This window comes from Ailuropoda melanoleuca, chromosome 5, assembly GCF_002007445.2.
Source record: "Ailuropoda melanoleuca isolate Jingjing chromosome 5, ASM200744v2, whole genome shotgun sequence".
Taxonomy (NCBI): domain Eukaryota; kingdom Metazoa; phylum Chordata; class Mammalia; order Carnivora; family Ursidae; genus Ailuropoda; species Ailuropoda melanoleuca.
In genome coordinates, this window is record NC_048222.1 from 796789 (window position 1) to 821192 (window position 24404).

Below are 24404 nucleotides of genomic sequence, written 5' to 3' on the forward strand. Positions count from 1 at the left end.
GCTACGTCATTATAAGTGTATAGAAATGCAACGGTTTCCGTGTATTGATTTTGTTTTCTGTGACTTTACTGAATTCATTTATCAGTTCTCATGGTTTTGTGGTGGTGTCTTTAGAGTTTTCGGTATGTAGTGTCATGTCATCTGCAAGAGCGAAAGCTTTCTTCTTCCTTAGCAGTTTAGATGCCTTTATTTCTTTTTCTGTTCTGATTGCTGGGGCTGGGATTTCCGGTACTAGCTGAATAAAGGTGGTGAGAGTCAACATCCTTGTCTTATTCCTGACCTGAGGACAAAAGCTCTCATTTTTTCCCCATTGAGTCTGATGTTCGCTGTGGGCTTTTCATATATGGCCTTCATTATGTTGAGGTATGTTCCCTCTAAACCTTGTCTAGGGTTTGTATCATGAATGGATGTTGTACTTTGTCAAATACTTTTTCTCCATATATTGAAATGATACAGTTGTTACTTTTTGTCTTGTTGATACGAAGTATCACATTGATTTGCAAATATCAAAACACTTGCATCTGAGGGATAAATCCGTGATGCATGCTTTTTAAAATATATTCTTGGATTCAGTTCGCTAATATCTTGTTAAGGATTTTTGCATCTATGTTCATCAGGGATATTGACCTATACTTTTTTTGCGGGGTCTTTATCTGGTTTTGGTCTCAGGGTAATGCTGGCCTCATAGAATGAGAAAGCCTTCTTTCCTCTTCTTTTTTTTGGGGGGGGGGTGGCATTTGAGAAGAATAGGTGTTAACTGTTCTCTAAATATTTGTTAGGGGCACTTGGGTAGCTCAGTGGGTTTAGTGTCCGACTCTTAATTTTGGCTCAGAGTCCTGGGATGGAGCCCCAAGGAAGGCTCTGAGCTCAGCCCGGAATCTGCTTGATTCTCTCTCCCTCTGCCCCGCCCCACTTGCGCATTCTCTCTCTCTCTCTAATAAATAAATCTTTAAAAAAAAAAAAAAAGATTTGGTAGAATCCACCCATGAAGCCATCTGATAATCTTGGTTGGTTGGTTTGTTGGGAGTTGTGGGGTTTTTTTGTTTTTTTAAAATTTTATATATTTATTTGACAGAGAGAGACAGTAAGAGAGGGAACACAAGCAGGGGGAGTGGGAGAGGGAGAAGCAGGCTTTCCACTGAGCAGGGAGCCTGATGGGATGCAGGGCTCTATCCCAGGACCCTGGGATCATGACCTGAGCCGAAGGCAGACACTTAACGACTGAGCCACCCAGGTGCCCCTGTTGGGAGTTTTTTGATCACTGACTCAGCTCCATTGCTGGTAATCAGTCTGTTCTATTTTCTGTTTCTTCCTGATTCAGCTTTGGGAGGTTATGTTTTTAGGAATTCATGTATTTCGTCTAGGTTGTCCAATGTGTTGGCATATAATTCTGCATTGTATTGTCTTACGATCCTTTATATTTCTGTGGTGTTGCATGTCGGTTATCTTTTTTCTTTCACTTATTTGTGAGTCCCTGGACTGATTTTTATAGATACACTTAATTTTACTACTTTTTTGCTTCCTCCTTTTCTTACTCCTACGGTCTTTCTTTTCCACTAATAAGAGTCCCCTTTATCATATCTGGTAAGGCTGGTTTAGTGGCGATGAATTCCTTTAACTTTTTTTTGTCTCAGAAATTTTTTAATCTCCTTTTATTCTGAATGATAGCCTTTCTGGATAGAATATTTTGGGTTGCAGGGGTTTTTTTTATTTCAGCATTTTTTTAAAAGATTTTATTTATTTATTCGACAGAGATAGAGACAGCCAGCGAGAGAGGGAACACAGGGGGAGTGGGAGAGGAAGAGGCAGGCTCACAGCAGAGGAGCCTGATGTGGGGCTCAATCCCATAACGCCGGGATCACGCCCTGATCCAAAGGCAGACGCTTAACCGCTGTGCCACCCAGGTGCCCCTATTTCAGCATTTTTAACATATCTTGCCACTCCCTTCTGGACTACAGTTTCTGTTGAAAAATCAGCTGATTGCCTTAGAGGGTTTCTGTTGTAATTGTTTTCCTTCCATCACTTTTAACATTCTCTTTATCTTGACTTTTGCCATTTTATTTATTATGTGTCTTGGTGTGGACTCCCTGGGGTTTAAGAGGGCTCCCCTTTCTCTGCATCCTTGCCAACACTTGTTTCTTTTGTTGTTGTGTTGAATTATTGATTTTAGCCATTCTGAGGTGTGAAGCAATATCTCATTGTGGTTTTGATTTGTATTTCCCTAATGACGAGTAATGTTGAGCGTCCTTTCACGTATTGACCATCTGGAGGTCTTCTCTGAAGAAATATCTGTACATGTCTTCTGCCCATTTTTTAATTGGAGTATTTGTTTTGTTGGTGTTGAGTTGTATAAGTTCTTTATAATATTTTTGATACTAATCCTTTATCTGATATGTCATTTGCAAATACCTTCTCCCATTCAGTAGGTTGCGTTTTAGTTTTCTTGTTTCCTTTGCCGTGCAGAAGCTTTCTATTTTGATGTAGTCCCAGTAGTTTATTTTTGCTTTTATTTCCCTCGCCTCAGGAGAATAATGTTGTTGTGGTCAGTGTCAGAGAAATCACTGCCTGTGAGGTCTTCAAAGATTTTTGGGGTTTCAGATATCACATTTAGGTCTTTAATGCATTTTGAGTTTACTTTTGTGTCTGGTGAAAAGAAGTGTTCTGGGGGCACCTGTCTGGCTCAGTCAGGAGAGCACATGGCTCGACTAATGCAGACATTACTTAAAAATAAAAGCTTTTAAACGGGCATCTGAGTGGCACAGTCGTTAAGCGTCTGCCTTCGGCTTAGGGTGTGATCCCGGAGTCCTGGGATCGAGTCCCGCATCGGGCTCCTCCACTGGGAGCCTCCACTTCCTCTCCCACTCCTCCTGCCTGTATTCCTTCTCTCATTGGCTGTCTCTCTGTCAAATAAATAAAATCTTTAATAAATAAATAAATGCTTTTCAAAATAATTTTAAAAATACAAAGTAAATAAGTACAAAGTGATCAGTATGTGTGTGTGTTTGTGTACGTATATATATTTTTTAAAGTAATGTCTACACCCAGCATGGGGCTTGAACTCACAACCCTGAGATCAAGAGCTCCATGCTCTGTTGACTGAGCCAGCCAGATGCCCCAAAAATAACATCTTTAAGAGAAATGAAAACAAATGGCCCAGTTTTCCCAACACCATTTGTTGAAGAAACTGTCTTTTTCCCATTGTATTTTCATTCCTCCTTTGTCAAAGACTGACTATATTTATAATTGTGGGATTATTTCAGGATTTTTTATTCTCTTTGATCTATGGGTCTATTTTTATGTAGTACCATACCATTTTAATTACTACTAGTTTGTAATATAACTTGATATCTGCAATTGTGATACCTCCCACTTTGTTCTTTTTCAAGATTGCTTTGGCTATTTGGGGTCTTTTGTTTAGGAAATTTTAGGATTTTTTCTAGTTCTGTGAAAAATGCTATTGGTGTTTTGATCAGGATTGCATTACATCTGTAGGTTGCTTTGCTTAGTACAGACATTTTAACAGCATTTGTTCTTCCAACGCCTGAGCATGGAATGCCTTTCATTTGTGTTGTCTTCAGTTTCTTTCATCAGTATTTTATAATTTTCAAAGTACGGGTCTTTCAGGGCGCCTGGGTAGCGCAGTCGTTAAGTGTCTGCCTTCCGCTCAGGGCGCTCAGGGCGTGATCCCGGCGTTCAGGTATCAAGTCCCACATCGGGCTCCTCCTCTGGAAGCCTGCTTCTTCCTCTCCCACTCCCCTGCTGTGTTCCCTCTCTTGCTAGCTGGCTGTCACATAAATAAAATCTTTAAAAAACAAAAGTACGGGTCTTTCACCTCTGTGGCTAATTTTGTTTCTAGGTATTATTTTTGGTGCAATTGATGGACTGTTTTTGTAATTTCTCTGTTAGTTCATTACAACTGTATAGAAATGCAGTGGATTTCTGTATATTGATTTTGTATCCTGCTTCTTTATCAATTTATTTATCAGTTATGTAAGTTTTTTGGTGGAGTCTCTAGGGTTTTCTATATATAGTTTGTCATCTAGAAACAGGGAGTTTTATTCCTTAACAATATGCATGCCTTTTCTTTGTTGTTTAATTGCTGTGGCAAGGACTTCCGGTGGTGTGTTGAATAACAGTGGTGAGAATGGACATCCTTGTCTTGTTCCTGATCTGAGGAGAAAAGCTATGTTTTTCACCACTGAGTATTATGTTGGCTGTGGGTTTTTCATATTAGGCCTTAATTATGTTGAGGTATGTTCCCTCTAGACCTACTCTGCGAGGGTTTCTATCATGAATGGATGTTGTACTTCATCAAATTTTTTTCTGAACGTATTGAAATGATCATATAGCTTTTATCCTTTCTCTTATTGATGTGATATATCATGTTGGTGGTTTTGTGAATATTGAGCCACCCTTGCATCCGGGAAATTAGCCCCACTTAAAAGTAGTGTATGACTTTTTAAACATACCGTTGGATTCAGTTTGCTAATGTTTTGTTGAGGATTTTTTGCACCTGTATTCATCACGACCTACTTATCCTGCACAAAAGAGGCTACTAGGGACTTCCTCTCCTACCAGGTTCCCGCAAGATATGGCCCAAGATCTCGTGAGATTTGGGCAGAGATCTGGTGAGATTTGCCCCAAGATTACGTGAGATCTGGCAATGGAAAGAGGTGGCCTGTTTTGGGGGGTGTGAGTCCCAGACAGACTGCCCTGAAGTAGACAGCCTGGGAGAGCACTTAGGCAGTCTGCCCGTCTCAGCTGAGCCAGCTGTCGTGCGCGCCGCTCCGTCCTGCAGATGCTCCCCTCCTGTTTCTTTCTCCTCTACTTAGTATGAAGAAGGGGCCCCAAGGCCCATTCATCCTTATTTCTGTGCTGTAGTCATTAGTTCCTTGTGTGTGTGTGGGGGGGTGTCTTTATCTGGCTTTGGTATCATGGAATGATTTGGAAGTTTTCCTTCCTCTTCTATTTTTTGGAATATTTTGGGGTAGAATCAGTATTAACTCTTCTTAAAATTCCTGGTAGAATTCCCCTGTGAAGCCATCTGGTCCTGGACTTTTGTTTGTTGGAGATTTTTGATGACTCATTCAATTTCTTTGCTGCTTATGAGTCTGTTCAAGTTTTCTATTTCTTCCTGATTCAGTTTTGGTAGTTTGTGTTTCTAGGAATGTATCCATGTCTTCTGGGCTGTTCAGGTTGTTGGCATCCAGGATTTTCTCCGTGGGCTTTATGTCAACTTCACCCTACTGCTGACTCTTCCTTTCTTCTCCTGAAGAGGCTATTGGTACCAATTTGCTTCCGATTTCCTCAGTTTTCTTTACGCTGCTTCTGCCGACTCCCACAGTCCCAGCAGGATACACCTTCCGTTCCCGTGTTCAGAGGCTGCTTCACTGCCCGTTTCTCTTGCTAGCACTCCCGGCGCCCCTCCTGGCCCTTCTCTCCTACCCACCATCTGATCCGGTTGTATACCAGCGCTGAGGTCTTCCGCCTCTTACCACCTAAGGTCTTTCTCAGGGTGCCGCGACACCAGCCGCAGAGCCGCGGCATTGATTCGGGAGAAGGACGAGGCACAGACGGGTTAGCTTGCGAAAGAGTGTGGATGCAGGGGACCGCCAGACGCGCCACCGCCAACGGTGCGATGGCCCCGAACAGCTGCCACCTCGCATATTTATTGGCAGTAAACAAAGACAATCAAGGGAGTGATCCGTATTACATCCTAGCGACTGGTAGTACGTCACGGGGAAGGTCACGGGAGTAGATGGTGTAATATTCAGCAAGTGAGGCCTATTCTTAAACACGTTTCTTTAGACCCCGCAGGCTATTGTCAAGAGCAATAAAGTTTCGGTTGGAGCAGCGTTCTGCCCTTTAGCGGACCAGCGTTCCTGGCCGCTCGTCATCTGAGGGCAGCTCCACCCTGAGGAGCCCGGCGTTCCCAGCTCTGTGCTCTGACGTTCCTGCTAACGCCCGCGAGGTCACAAACATGTTTTCCTATTATATCCTTAGCATAAGCTCTCGGCCGGGGCCGCTGCATGAGATCATCCTTATGTCATGGGCTCTGCCTTGATTTTCACCTATACATTCAGCGCCATCCTACGGTTACTGTGACAGTGCTTCCATTTTTAAAAATCTCCACAAAAAATTGAAGAGGCACAATTTCATTCTTTCAATCCAGAAATTAATCAGTTTAACAAATGATTTCCCACATGTCTCACACGAAAAATTAGTCACAGAAAAAGCACTCAAGTTCAACATTTTTACAGGTTATTGTAACAAGTAATTTTTTTAATGGTCTTTGAAACTACATAGAGGTTTGATTTTAAAATATTATTTAATAATTCCATTACATACATCAGGTTTGCTTTGGAAGGATACAGTCTCATTTGTACCTGTAACTTTTTTGTCTTGTTAATACCGGCATCGTGTTCATTTTATCTGCCTTAATCTGACAGATTAGCATTGTGCTCCAAGTAGAAATGTGCAACGTATCTCCGAAAATCCAGGAGGTTTAGAGAGGTACCTGGGTTACAGGCTCTGTGTAGCTGCCACGCATTGTTCATGGCGACATCAATTATGTAGCTCACCAGAATCGAGTACCATTTCTTGCTTCTTATTCTCACCCTGTATTTGGAAATGATTTGATCCATTTTAGCTACACCTTCCCTGCATTCATCATATAACTTCACTATAGACGGCCAAGCTACCTGACGGATCTCCCCCTCAGCGGCAGAACAGCTTAGCTCACCGGCTGGTTCTATGCCCACAGCATTGGAGCACAGGCTGATGATGCCGTCACCATGCCAACGACACAAAATTATCTCCTCATTTTCTTCCACTCGGAAATCGAAATATCCCTTCTTCATTTTTCTCATATGTTCTGCATTCATGAGGGGACATTTTTCAGTCCTGTTCTCACGAATTGTTCCTGTTGCCCTTACTCCTTTTTTCTTCAGGGCTGACACCAATTTGACACTTGTAAAGAAGCTATCAAAACACAGATGATAGGGATATTGGCCTCTTTCTAAAAGAACATCAGCAAAATGCATCACTAGATTTCCACCTAAACCAAGATCAAGATTCTTATCCACCATCACCACTGATTCTTCTTGATGGGGTTCAAACCACACCAGATAACCCTGTGTGGTTGTGCCACACCAAATTTTATAGCCAATTCTAATAGGTTTCCCATTCAGGAACTGGTCACTGTCAAAGCATTCACACATTGTCTTATCAAAATAATAGTATTCCTCCAGGGGAGCATACAGGAGGAAATTTCTATTCATTCGGTTTATGAGAGGCCTCAATTTTGTAAACTTGTCTTTTTGATCTAGGTGGCTATTATCTGCAAAATGTAGGTATGAGAAAATCAATTCAAATCTGTCCCTTCTAATTGCATCTCTAACCAGGTTCTGATCAGCATCAGAGATTTCCCAGTACATTCCCCTCCTGGGACGCCTCACAAATCCACTCAAAAGTAAGATACCAAACACACACCTTATTTCCTGAACTGAGACTTCCAAGTTGACATTTTTCTGAGATGCGTAATTATTGGTTTCGTTGACAATCATGTTGAATATTTCATCATCAAAAAACAACTCGAAGAGCTCTACTGGGTTCAGCTTCTCACTCTTGAGATTCAAAAGTCCAGAATCCAGTGCTGACCAGCTTGGGAAGCTGGGTTTAATGTCTCTTTTGGTCCAGTTCTTCTCCGGCAAGTTTGACGTCTTTAGCTTTTTTTGAGCATGGTGGGCCTCAAGCTTGTTATCTTCTTCCACATCTGAGTCGCCAGAAAATGCAAGGCCTTGGAGCAGTTCACTCACTCGAGCTTTGTCCTTTTTCCTCCCTTTTCGGGTCATGTCTCCTGCAGCATATTCCAAGGATGAGATGTGCGTTCGGGCCCATAAGTCACCCGGGTGACGGTCCTTTAGTGTGTTCAAATGGGTAAATGTCCTGTCCGTGTGGACAGAGGTACAAGGCGGCTGGGGCACACAATCGCTAGGATGGGGGGGGGGGGAAAAGTACTATAAAAATCCTTAGTCTTACTAGGACCTGAATCTGCTGACACTGAAGTATTCTTGTGTGCAGATTACCTGCTTCTCACTCCTAGGACCAAACCCTTCTGGCCTGTCCCTACCTTGGTCTCGCTCCTCTGGACAGCTAGCTGTGGAGTCTGAAAGAAGGGACTGGGCATCTTCATGCGGCGCCTCCCTCCTCTTCAGGAGCAAGTGGCAGACACCCCATGTTCCTTTTGGCCCCAAGTTGTATCAGGCAGGCCTGTGCAGGGGGAGGCCTGCTGTGCTCCTCTGCTTGGGAACTCCTTTCCTAGCCGAGCCTCCATCAGCAGTGAAGCCGAGGTTTCCAGAATCCTCTGTTTACTCCTGTATCTCCATCACTTGGTTCTAAATTTGGACAAGGAAGGGGGTTATAATGTCCTGGGCTCCCTTACGCCTGTCTCAGAATTTCTGAACGTGGAAGGATTAAGTCTCTCCTAGCTCTCCATTCATCTGGTGGACACACTGCTCTGGGGAGAAACTTAAACTTACTGCTGTTCAGCTGGTTTTTATGGGGTTTATAAAGTTACCAAGATGAAAAGTATTATACACAAGCTTCTCTTTTTATCTGAGAAATCTGCATTTCACTCACTAACATCCCACTGGTAAAAAACAGTCTAGTTGGAGAAGACCTACGGGGGGGGGAGCACTGAAAAGAGTACATTATAATTTATACTACACGTATTTACTGATTTGCTTAAAGCATTTCTCCTGGGTGTCTCCAGTGTGCGTGGACGGCCCAGGCAACACTCCCCAGCGTCCCTCAAGGGCGGGGACCGTCCGCCCCTCCATCTCCCAAGTCCTCCCTTCCCTCTCCTTCCACTTCCCTTCCTACTCAGTCGACTGACCCCACAGTCCATCCCCTCAGCCCCTCTCTGGCCAGGATCATCAGCCACCTGCCCCAGTGACCGGTGCCCCAGACCGGCCGGACTTGAGCACCGGCTGGAGGCCATCGTCGGGTCTCCGGTCCTCACCCCAGGGTGGGCGGCGCCACAGAGCCCGCAGCAGCGGGGCGACCGTCACTGCTAACCATGCGGGCCTCCGAGGTTCGGCTGGTCACTCACCCTGCCTGCAGTCCTCCTTCCCCCTCACCCCCCTCTCCCCAGTTCCCCACATTTCACATCTTCATCATTCTTCTCGAAGCTTTAATCCCACAGCCTCTTTTCCCCACTCCAAAGAGGACCCAGAATTTCTCAGGCAGAAACCTGCTCGCTGACACGGTCTGCCTTCCACGGCTCCTGTGACCCCTCTCCTAGGTCGCCAACCCTGTTGGGCGCGGCACGTTCACTTCTCCGCCTCTCTCCTTCTCCCCCCTGCACCAGTGAACTCCCGCCTGGTCCCTGACTCTCATTCCTCTGTCCCCTGCCTCATGGGTGCTTCCTCCCGCTGCCTGCAGCTCTGCCCCCCGCCCCCCGCCCCAGCACTGTGCCCTTGGGGCACCTCTGCATAAGAGGGACAAGATGCTTCCTGAACGGATGTAACAGGAAAAATAGTCTGGAAGCTGAACTTACAAAAATGTGCCTAGAAAATAGTCTTTGCAGCACGACTCTCTTTGCCTTTCCCATCCGTTCATCACTGATTTTTTTTTTTTTAAAGATTTTATTTATTTAGTTGACAGAGACAGGCAGCGAGAGAGGGAACACAAGTAGGGGGAGTGGGAGAGGAAGAAACAGGCTCATAGCAGAGGAGCCTGTTGTGGGGCTCGATCCCAAAACGCCGGATCATGCCCTGAGCCGAAGGCAGACACTTAACAACTGCACCACCCAGGCGCCCCCGTTCATCACTGATTCTTGATCCACACCTCTGTCTAGTTCATCGTGGCCTGTGACACCCTGACAGAGCTTCCCTAATCATCTGCTTGGGGAGAGGCAGACTGACTTTCCTGCCTCTCCCTGTTAGCCTGTCAGAAACCCACTTCTGCAAGCAGCCATGTGTCCTGGTAAAGGCCACGAACTGGTCTAAGCCAGTTCTCACAATCCCATTCCCTTTTCTAGATGCTCAGTTCCCCCAGCCTCTTATGGCCAAACATGGTCCTTGGAGTCCATTTCAGCCAGTGAGAAACAGAAGACGTCTCTGTTCTGGGCACCAGGAACGAACATGGGTAGAGGTGCCCTTCTTCCCCTTTCTGCTGACCTAGTCCTTGGAGTTGCAGGAACCATCCTGTGGTCAGGGGTGGACAAAGCAGCCCTGGATCCTTGACTAGGAGAACTGGGCCAGCATGAACGTCGTGCTGACCCGACCACACGGAGCGTGCACTCCTTCAGGAGTCTGTTTAGCAGGACCGGAGTTAAATTTAACACCTTCTAGGACTCGGCAGTCCTGTTCCTAGCTATCTGTCCCCGAGGAGTTCTCACGCGAGGGGCATAGCAGAGGCTGCCCCGTGAGCGCTGTTCTCCCGACGGGGCCTGCGGGCAACTGGTGACCGTCGCTGGGGAAGCTGAGTGCTCAGAAATACGGACAGGGCTTAAAACATGATGCTGAGTGATAATGCTCACAATACTGTTTAAATAATTTAAAGCATTCACATAAAGTTTATGTAAAATAAAACAGATACTGATATTAGGACGCGCATCATGGCCCAAAATGGTGGAAGAAGGAAAGGGGAGTGAGTAGTGGGAAAAGGACGTACAGAAACTATGTGGCTGGTGGGGGCCATGGGGGGGGGGGCGGTGAAGACACGGGAGTCAGGTTTCTGGGCACTAAGGCTAAATGTACCTGTCCCCACGGCTGCCCCGCGTGCCAGGCTATTAATCCCACACCGTTTCCTTTCTCCCCTTTTTCTCACCTCCGAGGAGTTAACAGCCTCCCCCAAACCCAGCTCTCTGCCTCTGCCCTGGTCCCTCCCGTCCTGCTTTAGGACTGTCTGTGCTCCACGTCCGTTCCCTCATTCCCACAACCACGCTTACGAAGTACCTACACGGTCTTTAATTTCTGCGCCATCAGCTGCTTTCCTAACGCTGGACTCACCTGTTGGGTATTCCTGAGGCCTCCGCACTGTGCTCCATTTCTTCAGAAATTTCTTTCTTTGCATTAAATAATCCATCTTTAGTTACAACTTCTTCAGCTAAAATAATACAGTAATTTAAATGTCATCTGTTGCCTGAATTGAGAAAGAAGAAAAAAAAAAAATCTCCAGAGTAGGGAATAGGATTTTCTTTTTCAGTGAGCTCTACAAACCCAACGTGGGGTTCAAACTCACACCCCCGAGATCCCGAGTCGCCTGCTCTACTGACGGAGCCAGCAGGCGCCCTAGGAACAGGATTTCCCGGTTCACATCCTCATCGGGCGTCCCGGGAGTGCTGTTGCAGCGGCCCTACATAGCCTGGCACAGGGCACAGTATGGGAGGATAGTAAGAAAGGTCAGTGAGCTGGGGAGAGGGTCTACCAAGGTAAAGCCCATTTAAAGAAAATTATATACAGATAATCTTGGAGCGTGAAGAGACCTCCTCTGAGATGAAGGGATCAGGCAGAGGAGTGTGGGGCTTCCAGACACGAAGAGGTGTCTAAACATGACCGTTACATGGAATCCTTTATAGGGAAGAGAATGGGAAGCATAGGAGTCGTGAGGGACTCGGGATATGGAGGGACGATCAAAGATAACAAGAATCAATAAGCTAAGTGTTAGTGGCAGAAGATAACGTGATGGGGAGGGATGCGCAATGGTAAGGGCCGAGACAAGTCTGCAGGCAGAGGACAGGGAAGGGGAAGGGAGGGCGATGGTGTGCAGGGAATGTCAGGAATGTTGGCTCACAAGGGCCAAGTCAGAGTTAATGACAGCAAAAGATGCACACAGACGCGGGACCCTTCAGGGGCTGCCCTCACCCGTCAGACGGAAGCTCGTAGCCGCCTGAGCTGAGTCCCCGCAGGGGCTCCCAGGAGCCACACTCGGAGGCGGCCGCTGCTCTGTGACGGGGGCCTGGGCGGCTGCTTCCTCAGTCTTCACTGATACCTGAAAAGGCAAAAGACGGCCTCCTAGTCTTCCCTGTGGGGTGGGGGGTCCCGTTGTGCAGGGCGTGGACCCCTCCCCGCGGAGCAGTGGGGCGGCCCCCCCGGCAGGGCCGTGCTCCCTCTGAAGCTCTGGATCGTCCCTGCCGCCTCCCGGCCGCCGCTGCTTGGACGAACCGTGTTCTCCGGCTCGCAGACGCGTCCCTCCGGTCTCCGCGGTCACACAGCCCGCGCCCGAGGACACACTCGCCGGATCTGGGGGCCACGCAGACCAGAATGACCTCTCAACTTCATCACAGCTATGAGTCTCCTTCAAACGAAGGTCAAACTAAGGTCGCCTCACAGGCACCTGCACGGTTCGGGCCGCAGCAGGCCGTCCGGGGCACAGTTCAACCCCCGTCGTCACCTGTACTGACCTAAAAACATGTATAGGCGACTTTTATTTTCTGTACAACTATTTTCATCAAGATAAAATATTTGTTAAGAATAGAAAGCACTGGGTTTCATAGAATTAACTAATCAGAAGCCACAGAAAAGGCCCAACTGAGGAGAGGACTCCACAGGGACCACGTTTTGAGAAAATGGATTCAGCAGCACAGGACTTAATAGAAGACAATTATTTTTACCTAAATGACTAGGGAAATGTTTGAACCACTGAGAGATTTAGGGGAAAGAAGTCCATTTTAACATCACCATTATAAACGTTGGGTCTGCGCAAGAACACCGAGAATCGAAAGGAAGAATCCCGGCGGCGAGGCTGGGGAGACAAGGCAGAGGCCCCCAAAGGTGAGAGCGGAGGCACTTGCCGAACGCGAGGGTCTCGCTGCCCTTCCCTCTCGCGCCCTAGATGGCGTCGCCACCGGCGCGGAACAGGGCGACAGCTCCTCATCCACACGGGCCTGACCGGTCGCGAGGTGCAGGAAGAGGGCGGGCTCCCCCAGGGGAGGGCCTGGAGCCTGAGGAGGCCAAGGAGCAGGTGGCCGAAGGAGGGCTGCCACCGACCACGTTCCCACGCGCTCACCTGGGACCCGGCCGTGTCCTGGCTTCCGGGTGGTCCCGGGGAGCAGGCCCTGTGCGGAGAGGAGACCAGAGTCCCGCATGAGCCACCACAGCCTGGAGCAGCGCCCTCCGGGGCCCAGCACGCACGCCTGAGATGGACGCCACAACTGTCCCCATTCTGTCCGGAACCCTAGTTGTAAACCCTTAGGGTCCCCCACCCCCGCGACTGAGGGTCCGTGAACTCCTCAAGTGCTTTGCAGTGATGCACGTTCACAGAAAGCAGATCTTAAAGTCACAGATGGAAAGACAGGGGAGAGGAGCTAGTGCTGACGGGAAACTTGAGCGGACGGTGGAGGAACGCGGAAGGGAACCGAGGGAACGGGAACCGACGGGGTGGCGGCTGGGCGCGCGGGGGCTCTCTGGGAAGTGAAGACCCCCACACACAAACAGAAGCCACTTGAGGCAGGAGGAGGAAATGCCGGCGATCCACCACCTTGGACGCTGCTGAGTCCAAAAGGACCAACAATCAAAACAGGAAAGATGTCCGTGGGGTGGCCATGGCAGCACCGTGCTGCTGGTTATTTCCAACCCTCAAAATGATCCTGAGTCCAAATCATCATCTCCATTTATCCTCACAGATTCAGGGGGGTCAGAACTAAGTGCAAAAACACACGGAAGTCGAGAGCCATCCAGGGAAGACGGGGGAGCAGGTGGACCCTAAGCTCCCCTGGTCCCACGGATACAACTAGATAACACCCACTTTGGTGTCAACCCAGAAAATGACCCACAGATGGGCAGAACGGACTCTGCACAAGCCACATGTAGAGAAGAGGCCGCGTTAAAGCAGCTAGGAAGGGTGGAGGTGCAGAGGTAAACTGACCCTGGAACCGTCCGCGGGAGGGAGGGACTTGTGGGCGCAGGGAAGATGAATCCCGGAGCCTCCGGCTTTGAAAACCAGAACAGCAGTGCTTAACTGGAACTTTAAAGATCAGCCTGCTGGGCTCTGAGAAGGAAGGGCAAGAGGAAACTGAGTCCCTGCCCTTAAAGAGACAGCACCGCAAACAGCCCCGCTGGTATACAGCGCAGAAACAGCAGTTCGAGAAATGCCTGGGGTAAATGGGAGGGAGACGTGCTCACTACTCTAAGCGTTTGCTAGAGGGACAGGGATGGTTGGGAGACTTCTCCAAGAACAAAAGCTCTGGCAGGCTCTCCTTCCCTCTCCTTCACCCCAGCCTAGATCCACAGACGAGTGGGAGCCAGGACAGCTCAGCAAGCCTCAACCCCCACGTTCTATGGCCACACCTCTGCCATCCCCGCAGCCTAAGCAGTTCTGGGCAGCTGCAGTCCCCTCCTGCCGTGGACCTGCCACACCACACACCACGCCCACACAGTCAGGGGACTCCCCTATCCAGCCTGTGGCAGGAATTTTCTAGAGGGGCTCCAGGCCACCCCCCACAGCCAACCTACCCCAAAGCTGCTAACACCACGACCCTGCCCCCTCCAGTGCACCATAAGCTAGAGCCCATCCCAACCAAGGCCACACGCCTGGCAGTGTGCAAGCAGCCCCAACAGGGGCCAGCACCACTCCCAAGTGGCTCCTGCCCCAGGGAGAGGGTCTGGTAACAACACACACCAGTCGGATGTGGCCCCAACCGCAGACCGGGGGCAGACATCTGGTCCGACGGCATATCCACCTACCAACAAAAACTGCTCAGGGGACAACACAGGGAGAGCACCTTGCAGTTCGGTACTGCTGCATCTCTGGCGAACACTGGACTGTCTCAGTTCGAGCCCAAGGCAGCCCTGGACTGACCCACTAACATAGGGACCAAACACAGGCTACAACAGGCAAAGAGAGCCATTGCAAGGACTGCACTGAAGGCAAACGCAGCTCGCCCACAACCCTAGGTCACACACAACACAGACACGCCTGAAGCACCCTACTCTGATGAACAGGGAACACTGCACTGCAGGCACTCCAGGAACTCTTCATGAGGCTGTTCCTTACAAGAGCAGGAGATGTAGCTGACCTTCCTAACACAGAAACAGACAAAATGAGAGGAATGTATCCCACGTGAAAGAACAAGATAAAACGACAGGACAGCTACATGGAGCAGGTAAGTCGTATGTCTAAGAGAGCGACGGCAGTTATCACAGAGATAGCCGCTGCACTTGAGAACAGACTGCAGGAAGCAAAAAAAGAACCAGAGATGAAAAACAAATTGGAAATACACTAGAGGGAATAAATAGATGAGAGGAAGCAGAAAAATGGATGAGTGATGTGGAGGACAGGGGAACAGAAAGTAATCAATCTGAACGGAAAGAACAAAGATTAATAAATAATGAAAACAGATCAAACATAATCACACTGGCATTCTAGGGATCCCAGAATGTGAGGAAAGAGAAAAGAGGGCAGAAAATGTATTTAAATAAGTAATAGCTGAAAATCTCCCCAATCTGGAAAAGGAAACTGGAATCCAAATCCAGGAGGCACAGAGAGGCCCTAGTAAAATCAACCGAAGGAGGTCCACACCAAAACACATGGTAATGAGGGGAACCTGTGTGGCCCACTTGGTTAAGCGTCTGCCTTCAGGCTCCAAACATGATCTCAGAGTCCTGGGATCGAATTCCACATCGGGCTCCCTGCTCAGTGGGGAGTGTGCTTCTCCCTTTACCCTTCCCCCTGGCTCATGCTCGGTCTCGCTCACTCTCTCATTCATAAATTAATTAAATATATCTTGAAAAAAGACATATAGTAAATAAAATGGCAAAAATTTGTGATAGAATTTTAAAAGCACCAAAAGAAAGGAAAACCATTATACACAAAGGTAAATTACAGAAGGGTATCAGCTGATTTTTCAGCAGAAACTATGCAGGCCCAAAAGGAGTAGCATGACATATTCGAAATGCTTAAGGAGGAGAGGGAGGAGGATGACGGAGGAGTAGGGGGTCCCCTTTTTCAGCTGGTCCCCTGAGTCGAGCTGAATATCTATCAGACCATCCTGCACACCCACGGAATCAGCCCGAGACGCAGGAAGATACATCTGGTTTTGTACAAACGAGCACCTCCAGTGCTGAGTATTGAGGTACGGAGCGGGGGGCTGTGAAGCCGCGCACAGATATCGGAAGATAAACGGGAGGGGGAGGGAGCCGCCACACTCGGGCGCCGGGAAGCGGGCGGACCCGCGGGGGAGCAGACAGGGAGCTCAGGAGCTTCAGAGCACGCGCGAAGCACACTGAAACGGAGCTCGGGAGCGCGCAGGCCCCGGGGCGGCTGGTGATGGTAGCACAGAGGACAGAGACGCGCCGGCCCTGGAGTGAGGGCTGGGACGCCGGGTGTGGGGCACGCAGCCCGGGACGCCGCAGGGTCTTAGCAGCACCGACAGAAACAGAGTTAAAGTGGCCGAGAGAGCTCAGTGGAGAGCGGACTGCGTGCGATCTCTCTGTTCTGAGACAGAGGCTGGGATTTGGCCACTGCTGCTCTGACTCTCAGAAGAGCCACAGAAAACCGCTAGGGAAAGCTGCCAGAGAACAAAAGCCCCAAAAAACTGTTCCGCACTGTGCCCATCCCCCCCACACACGGGACAGGGCGACTCTGCCCAAACAGGGTTTCCTGAGTATCGGCGCGGCAGGCCCCTCCCCCAGAAGGTGGGCTGAAAAATCAAGAAGCCCACATCCCTAAGGTCCCTATAAAACAGGTGCATCTTGCTTGGGTCCTGGTCAATAATCTGGGCTCTGGGCAACCCCGCAACCTCTCCTCATCAGAACGACAAAGAGGAAGAACCCCCAACAAAGGAAAGAAACAGAGACTGTGGCCTCAGGCACAGAACTAATGGATATGGATATAACCAAATGTCAGAAATGGATTTCAGAGTAACATTATCAAGATGATGTGTAGGCTTGAGAAAAATATTAATGAGAATATAGAATCTCTAAGGGCTGAAATGAGAACAAATCTGGCAAAAATTAAAAATTCAATGAATCAAATGCAGTCTAAACTGGATGCTCTGACAGGGTAAACAAGGCAGAAGAACGAAATAGTGAGTTAGAGGATGATAGAAAAGAAGGAAAGAGAAATAACTTGGGGGAAACTCAATTTCAAAAAAGCTATGGGAGATTACTGACTCAATGAAACGTTCCAATGTCAGAATTATCAGGATCCTCGAGGGGGTGGAGAAAGAGAGAGGTCTAGAAGAGATATTTGAACAAATTGTAGTTAAGAACTTCCCTAATCTGGTGAAGGAAACAAGCATTCGTGTCCAAAGGGCAGAGAGAACCCCTCCCAAGACCAGTGAGAACAGACCAACACCACGACATATAATAGTACAATTTGCAAATCTTAGATCTAAGGAAACAATCTTGAAAGCAGCGAGGGGGAAAAGATTCCTTACGTACAGAGGGAGGAACATCAGAATAACGTCAAACCTGTCCACAGAGACCTGGTAAGCCAGAAAGGGCTGGCAAGACATATTCGGGGTACTAAATGAGAAGAACATGCAGTCAAGGGTACTGTATCCAGCAAGGCTGTCATTCAGAATGGATGGAGAGACAGGAGCTTCCGAGACCAGCAGAAACTGAAAGAATATGTGACTACCAAGCCAGCCCTAAAAGAAATATTAAGGGGGAGGGGGTTCTATAAAAGGGGAAAGACCCCAAGAGTGACACAGAACAGAAATTTACAGAGATAATCTATAGAAACAAGGACTTCATAGTCAACATGACATTAAAATCACATCTCTCAATAATCAGTCTCAATGTAAATGGCCTAAATGCTCCCATAAAACGCCACAGGGTTGCAGAATGGATAAAAAGACATGACCCATTCATTTGCTGTCTACAAGAGACTCATTTTGAACCTAAAGATACATCCAGACTGAAAGTGAAGGGATGGAGAACCATTTATCATGCCAATGGACCTCAAAAGAAAGCTGGGGTAGCAATTCTCATATCAGACAGATTAGATTTTAAGCTAAAGACTGTAGTTAGCGATACAGAAGGACACTATATTATTCTTAAAGGGTGTATCCAACAAGTGGATATGACAATTATAAATATCAATGCCCCCAACAGGGGAGCAGCCACATACACAAGCCAACTCTTAACCAGAACAAAGAGACATATAGATAATAATACGTTGATAGTAGGGGACCTCAACACTCCACTCTCAGCAACAGACAGATCATTTAAGCAGAAAATCAACAAAGAAACAAGAGCTTTGAATGACACACTGGACCAGATGGACCTCACAGATATATACAGAACACTCCACCCTAAAACAGAATACTCATTCTTTTCAAACGCACATGGAACTTTCTCCAGAATAGACCATACACTGGGTCACAAAACAGGTCTCAACTGATACCAAAAGACTGAGATTATTCCCTGCATATTCTCAGACTACAGTGCTTTGAAACTGGAACTCAATCACAGGAAAAAATTTGGAGGAAACTCGAACACTTGGAAACTAAAGACCATCCTGCTTAAGAATGTTTGGGTAGGGGCGCCTGGGTGGCACAGCGGTTAAGCGTCTGCCTTTGGCTCAGGGCATGATCCCAGTGTTATGGGATCGAGCTCCACATCAGGCTCCTCTGCTGAGGGCCTGCTTTTTCCTCTCCCACTCCCTCTGCTTGTGTTCCCTCTCTCGCTGGCTGTCTCTATCTCTGTTGAACAAATAAATAAAATCTTTAAAAAAAAAAAAAAGTTTGGGTAAACCATNAATCAAAAGAACTTAAGCAATTTATGGAAACCAATGAGAACGAAAACACATCGGTCCAAAACCTATGGGACACTGCAAAGGCAGTCCTAAGGGGGAAATACATAGCCATCCAAGCTTCACTCAAAAGAACAGAAAAATCTAAAATGCAGTCCTTATACTCACACCTTAAACAGCTGGAGATGGAACTAAAGAACAGGCCTAAGCCATGCACGGAAGACAACTGATAAAGATTAGAGATCAATGAATTAGAAACCAGAAATACAGCAGAGCAGATCGAAGAAGCTGGTTCTTTGAAAGAATTAATAAGATCGATAAGCCACTGGCCAGACTTATTCAAAAGAATAGAAAAAGGACCCAAATTAATATAATTATGAATGAAAGGGGAGAGATCACAACTGACACCAATGAAATAGAAACAATCATTTAAAAGTATTATCAGCAACTATATGTCAATAAATTAAGCAACCTGAAAGAAATGGATGCCTTCCTGGAAGCCTATAAACTACCAAGACTGAAACAGGAAGAAATAGACAATCTGAACAGACCAATAACCAGCAAGGACATTGAAACAGTAATTGAAAACCTCCCCCAAAACAAGAGTCCAGAGCCAGATGGCTTGCCAGGGGAATTCTACCAAACATTTAAAGAAGACAGAATACCTATTATATGAAGCTGTGTCAAAAATAGAAACGGAAGGAAAACTCCCAAACTCGTTCTATGAGGTCAGCATTACCCTGACCCCAAAACCAAAGACCCCATCAAAAAGAGAATTACAGACCGATATCCCTGATGAATATGGATGCCAAAATCCTCAACAAGATCCTAGCTAACAGGATCCAACAGTACATTAAAAGGATTATCCATCATGACCAAGTGGGATTCATCCCTGGGATCGCAAATCGATCAGCGTGATACATCATATCAACAAGAAAAGACTCAGGAACCATATGATTCTCTCAATTGATGCAGAAAAAGCATTTGACAAAATACAGCATCCTTTCCTGACTAAAACCCTTCAGAGTGTAGGAATAGAGGGTACATTTCTCAATCTCATAAAAGCCATCTATGAAAAGCCTACAGCAAATATTATTCTCAATGGGGAAAAGCTGGAAGCCTTTCCCTTAAGATCAGGAACACGACAAGGATGCCCACTCTCGCCACTATTATTCAACATAGTACTAGAAGTCCTTGCAACAGCAATCAGACGACAAAAAGAGATCAAAGGTATCCAAATTGGCAAAGAAGAAGTCAAACTGTCCCTCTTCACAGATGACATGATACTCTATATGGAAAACCCAAAAGAATCCACTCCCAAACTATTAAAGGCTATAGAGCAATTCAGTAATGTGGCGGGATACAAAATCAATGCTCAGAAATCAGTTGCATTTCTATACACGAATAACGAGCAATCAGACGACAAAAAGAGATCAAAGGTATCCAAATTGGCAAAGAAGAAGTCAAACTGTCCCTCTTCACAGATGACATGATACTCTATATGGAAAACCCAAAAGAATCCACTCCCAAACTATTAAAGACATTGAGGAAGACACAAAAAGATGGAAAAATATTCCATGCTCATGGATCGGAAGAATTAACATAGTTAAAATGTCTATGCTATGCAGAGCAATCTATGCTTTCAATGCCATCCCGATCAAAATACCAATGACATTTTTCAATTGTGTGGAACCAGAAAAGACCCCGAACTGCCAAGGAAATGTTGAAAAAGAAAAACAAAGCTGGGGGCATCACGTTGCCTGATACTACAAAGCTGTGATCACCAAGACAGCAGGGTACTGGCACAAAAACAGAGACACAGACCAATGGAACAGAACAGAGACTCCAGAAATGGACCCTCAACTCTATGGTCAACTAATCTTTGACAAAGCAGGGGGAAAAAAAAAATGGAGAAAAGACAGTCTCTTCAATAAATGGTGTTGGGAAAATTGGACAGCTATATACAGAAAATGATGCTTTCCGCTCTCTCACACCATACACAAAGATAAACTCCAAATGGATGAAAGACCTCGATGTGAGACAGGAATCCATCAAAATCCTAGAGGAGAACAGAGGCAGTAACCTCTTCGACATCAGCCACAGCAACTTCTTTCATGTCTCCAAAGGCAAAGGAAACAAAAGCAAAAATGAACCTTTGGGACTTCATCAAGGTAAAAAGCTTCTGCACAGCAAAGGAAACAGTCAACAAAACAAGGAGGCAGCCCACGGAATGGGAGAAGATAGTTGCAAATGACACTACAGATAAAAAGCTGGTATCCAAGATCTATAAAGAACTCCTCAAACTCAATACCCAAGAAACAAATAACCAAATCAAAAAATGGGCAGAAGATATGAACAGACACTTTTCCAATGAAGACATAGGAATGGCTAACAGACAAATGAAAAAATGTTCAACATCATTAAACTATCAGCGAAATTCAAATCCAAACCACATTGAGATACCACCTTACACCAGTTAGAATGGCAAAAATTGACAAAGCAAGAAACAACAAATGCTGGAGAGGATATGGAGAAAGGGGAACCCTCTTACACTGTTGGTGGAAATGCAAGTTGGTACAGCCACTTTGGCAAACAGTGTGGAGGTTCCTCAAAAAGTTAAAAATAGAGCTACCCTATGACCCAGCAATTGCACTACCAGGTATTTACCCCAAAGATACAGACGTAGTGAAAAGAAGGGCCATATGCACCCCAATGTTCATAGCAGCATTGTCCACAATAGCCAAACTGTGGAAGGAGCCAAGATGCCCTTCAACAGATGAATGGATAAAGAAGATGTGGTCTGGGCGCCTAGGTGGCTCAGTTGTTACGCGGCTGCCTTTGGCTCAGGGCATGATCCCAGATCCATTGGATCGAGCCCCACATCAGGCTCCTCCCCTGGGAGCCTGCTTCTTCCTCTCCCACTCCCCCTGCTTGTCCCCTCTCTCACTGGCTGTCTCTCTCTGTCAAATAAATAAATAAAATCTTAAAAAAAAAAAAAAGATGTGGTCCATATATACAATGGAATATTACTCAGACATCAGCATGATTACCCAACATTTTCATCGACGTGGATGGGACTGGATGAGATTATACTAAGTGAAATAAGTCAAGCAGAGAAAGACAATTATATGGTTTCACTCATTTGTGGAACATAAAGAATAGCAAGGAGATTGTTAGGAGAAGGAAGGGAAGAATGAAGGGGGGTAAACAGAGGGGGAAATGAACCATGAAAGACTATGGACTCCGGGAAACAAACTGAGGATTTTAGAGGGGAGAGGGCTGGGGAGATGGGCTAGCCCAGTGAAGGGTATTAAGGAGGGCACGTATTGCATGGAGCACTGGTGTTACACCCAAGCAATGAATCATGGAACACTACATCAAAAACTAATGATGTACTGTACGGTGACTTACATCATAATTAAAAGAAAAAAAAAAAAACGAAAGAAATGCTTAAAGAAAAAAACCTGCAACCCAGAATATTCTATCCAGAAATGCTATCATTCAGAATAGAAGGAGAGGTAGTTTCTGAGACAAACAAAAGTTAAAGGAGTTCACCACTAAGCTGCCTTACAAGAAATGTTAAAGGGGATTCTTTGAGTGAAAAGGAAAAACTACACTCAGGAGTAAGAAAAGCAGGAAGGACATAAGGAGTAAAATTAAGTATATCTATAAAAGTCAACCAAGAATTCACAAAATAAAAGGATGTAAAGTATAAAACCATATACCAAAAACGTGGAGGAGGAGAGGAGTAAAGAATGGGTTTAAACGTAAGTGACCATGGACTTAATTAACACAGACTGCTATATGCAGATGTTATATACAAACTTAATGGTAACCACAAATCAAAAACCAGTGATATGCAAAAAACAAGGAGAAAGGATTCCAAATATCTCACTAAAGAAACTCAACAAATCATGAGAGAAAAAAGTGAGAGAGCAGAAAAGAACTTAAAAAAATAAATAACAAAATGGCTCTAGGTACATACCTATCAATAAACTTTGTAAAAGGAATAAATGCTCTAATCAAAACAGAGTGATGGAATGGATAAAAAGCAAGACCAATCTATATGCTGCCTACAAGAGACTTCAGCCCTAAGTCACATGCAGATGGAAAGTAAAGAGATGGAAAAGCAGTTATGCAACTGGAAGTGAAAAGAAAAGTGGGTAGCAACACTCCTATGGGACAAAATATACTTGAAAACAAAAGACTGAAATAAGAGACAAAGGATATTACATAATAATAAAAGGAACAATCCAACAATAACATATACCATTTGTAAATATTTATATACCCAACCTAGGAGTACCCAGATATATAAAATAGTCAATAACAAACATTAACTAAATAATAGTAGTACAATAACAGTAGGGGACTTTCACACCCCACTTACATCAATGGACAGATCATCCAAACAGAAAATCAACAAGGAAACAGTGGCTTTGAATGACACAATGGACCAGATGCATCTAACATATATTCAGAACATTTCATACTAATGCCACAATTGGGCCACAAAACAAGTCTTACAAATTCAGAAAGACTGAATTCATGATCATTTCAATAAATGCAGAAAAAATACTTGACAAAGTACAACATTCATTCATGATACAAACCCTCAAGAAGGTTTAGAGGGGACATACCTCAACCTAATAAAGGCCATATATGAAAAAATCAAAGCCAACATCATAGTCAGTGGTGAAAACCTTAGAGCTTTTCCCCTAAATTCAGACAAGAATTTCTACTCTCACCACTTTTATTCAACATAGTACTGGAAGTACTTGCCATAGCAATCAGAACAGAAAAAGAAAAGGCATCCAAATTAGTATGGAAGAAGGAAAACTATTTGCAGGTGACATGATACTACATAGAGAAAACCCTAAAGACCACCAGAAACCTATGAGAACTGAGCAATGAATTCAGTAAGGTCACAAGATACAAAATCAATATACAAAAATCTACTGCATTTCTATACATACATTTAGAACAAAGTAGCAGAAAGAGAAATTAATAAAACAGTCCTATTTACAACTGCGCCAAATATAATGAAATACCTGGGAACAAACTTAACAAAGGAGGCGAAAGACCAGTACTCTGAAAACTATAAAACACGGGTGAAAGAAATTGACAATGAGCCTGAGACGCAGGAAGATACATCTGGATCTCTACAAATGAACATCTCCAGCGCTGAGTATCGAGGTACGAAGCGGGGGAGCCGTGAAACCGCGCACAGATATCTGAAGCTAAACAGAAGGGGGAGGGAGCCGCCGTGTCAGGGCGCCGGGAAGCGGTAGCCACCTACAAGGGGGAGCGAACAGACCGCGGACCCGCACGCTTGAGACAGCAGGCTGAGAAGGGAGCTCCGGGAGCGTCCGCGGGGCGGCTGGTGGCTGGAGGGCCACCTGCACGGGGGAGCAGGCGGACTCGCGGTCAGCACCCGTGAGACACCAGACTGAGACGGGGAGCTCCGGGAGCCCACGCGGGGCGGCTGGCGGCTGGCGGGGTTGGAAACACAAAGGACAGAGACGTGCCGGCCCTGGAAGTGAGGGCTGGGACGCCGGGGTGTGGGGCGCACAGCCCCGGGATGCTGCAGGGTTGAGCAGCACCAACAGAAACAGAGTTAAAGTGGCCAGAACATCAGTGGAGAACGATCCGCGATCCCTCTGTTCTGAGACAGAGGCTGAATTTCAGCCGCTGCTGCTCTC

At 46.2% G+C, this 24404-nt stretch overlaps 1 protein-coding gene across 9 annotated transcripts in view; it reads right to left on the reverse strand.

Annotated features, from left to right (window-relative positions):
* Nucleotides 1–6244: 6244 nt before the first annotated feature.
* The window catches only part of PGBD1 (piggyBac transposable element derived 1), a 34767-nt gene continuing 16607 nt past the window's right edge, over nucleotides 6245–24404 (reverse strand). For 2 of the 9 annotated variants that reach the window (XM_034660060.1, XM_034660057.1), the window contains 3 exons: nucleotides 11871–11997; nucleotides 11016–11112; nucleotides 6246–7992 (listed from right to left, as the gene is read on the reverse strand). In XM_034660060.1, the coding sequence (XP_034515951.1) occupies nucleotides 6438–7992; nucleotides 11016–11053 (1593 nt within the window). In that variant the 5' untranslated portion in view covers nucleotides 11054–11112; nucleotides 11871–11997 and the 3' untranslated portion in view covers nucleotides 6246–6437. Of the gene's footprint in view, nucleotides 9458–11015; nucleotides 11137–11870; nucleotides 11998–12170; nucleotides 13605–24404 lie in introns of those variants that run through there. The other 7 variants (XM_034660061.1, XM_034660059.1, XM_034660064.1 and 4 more) reach the window with 7 other exon arrangements.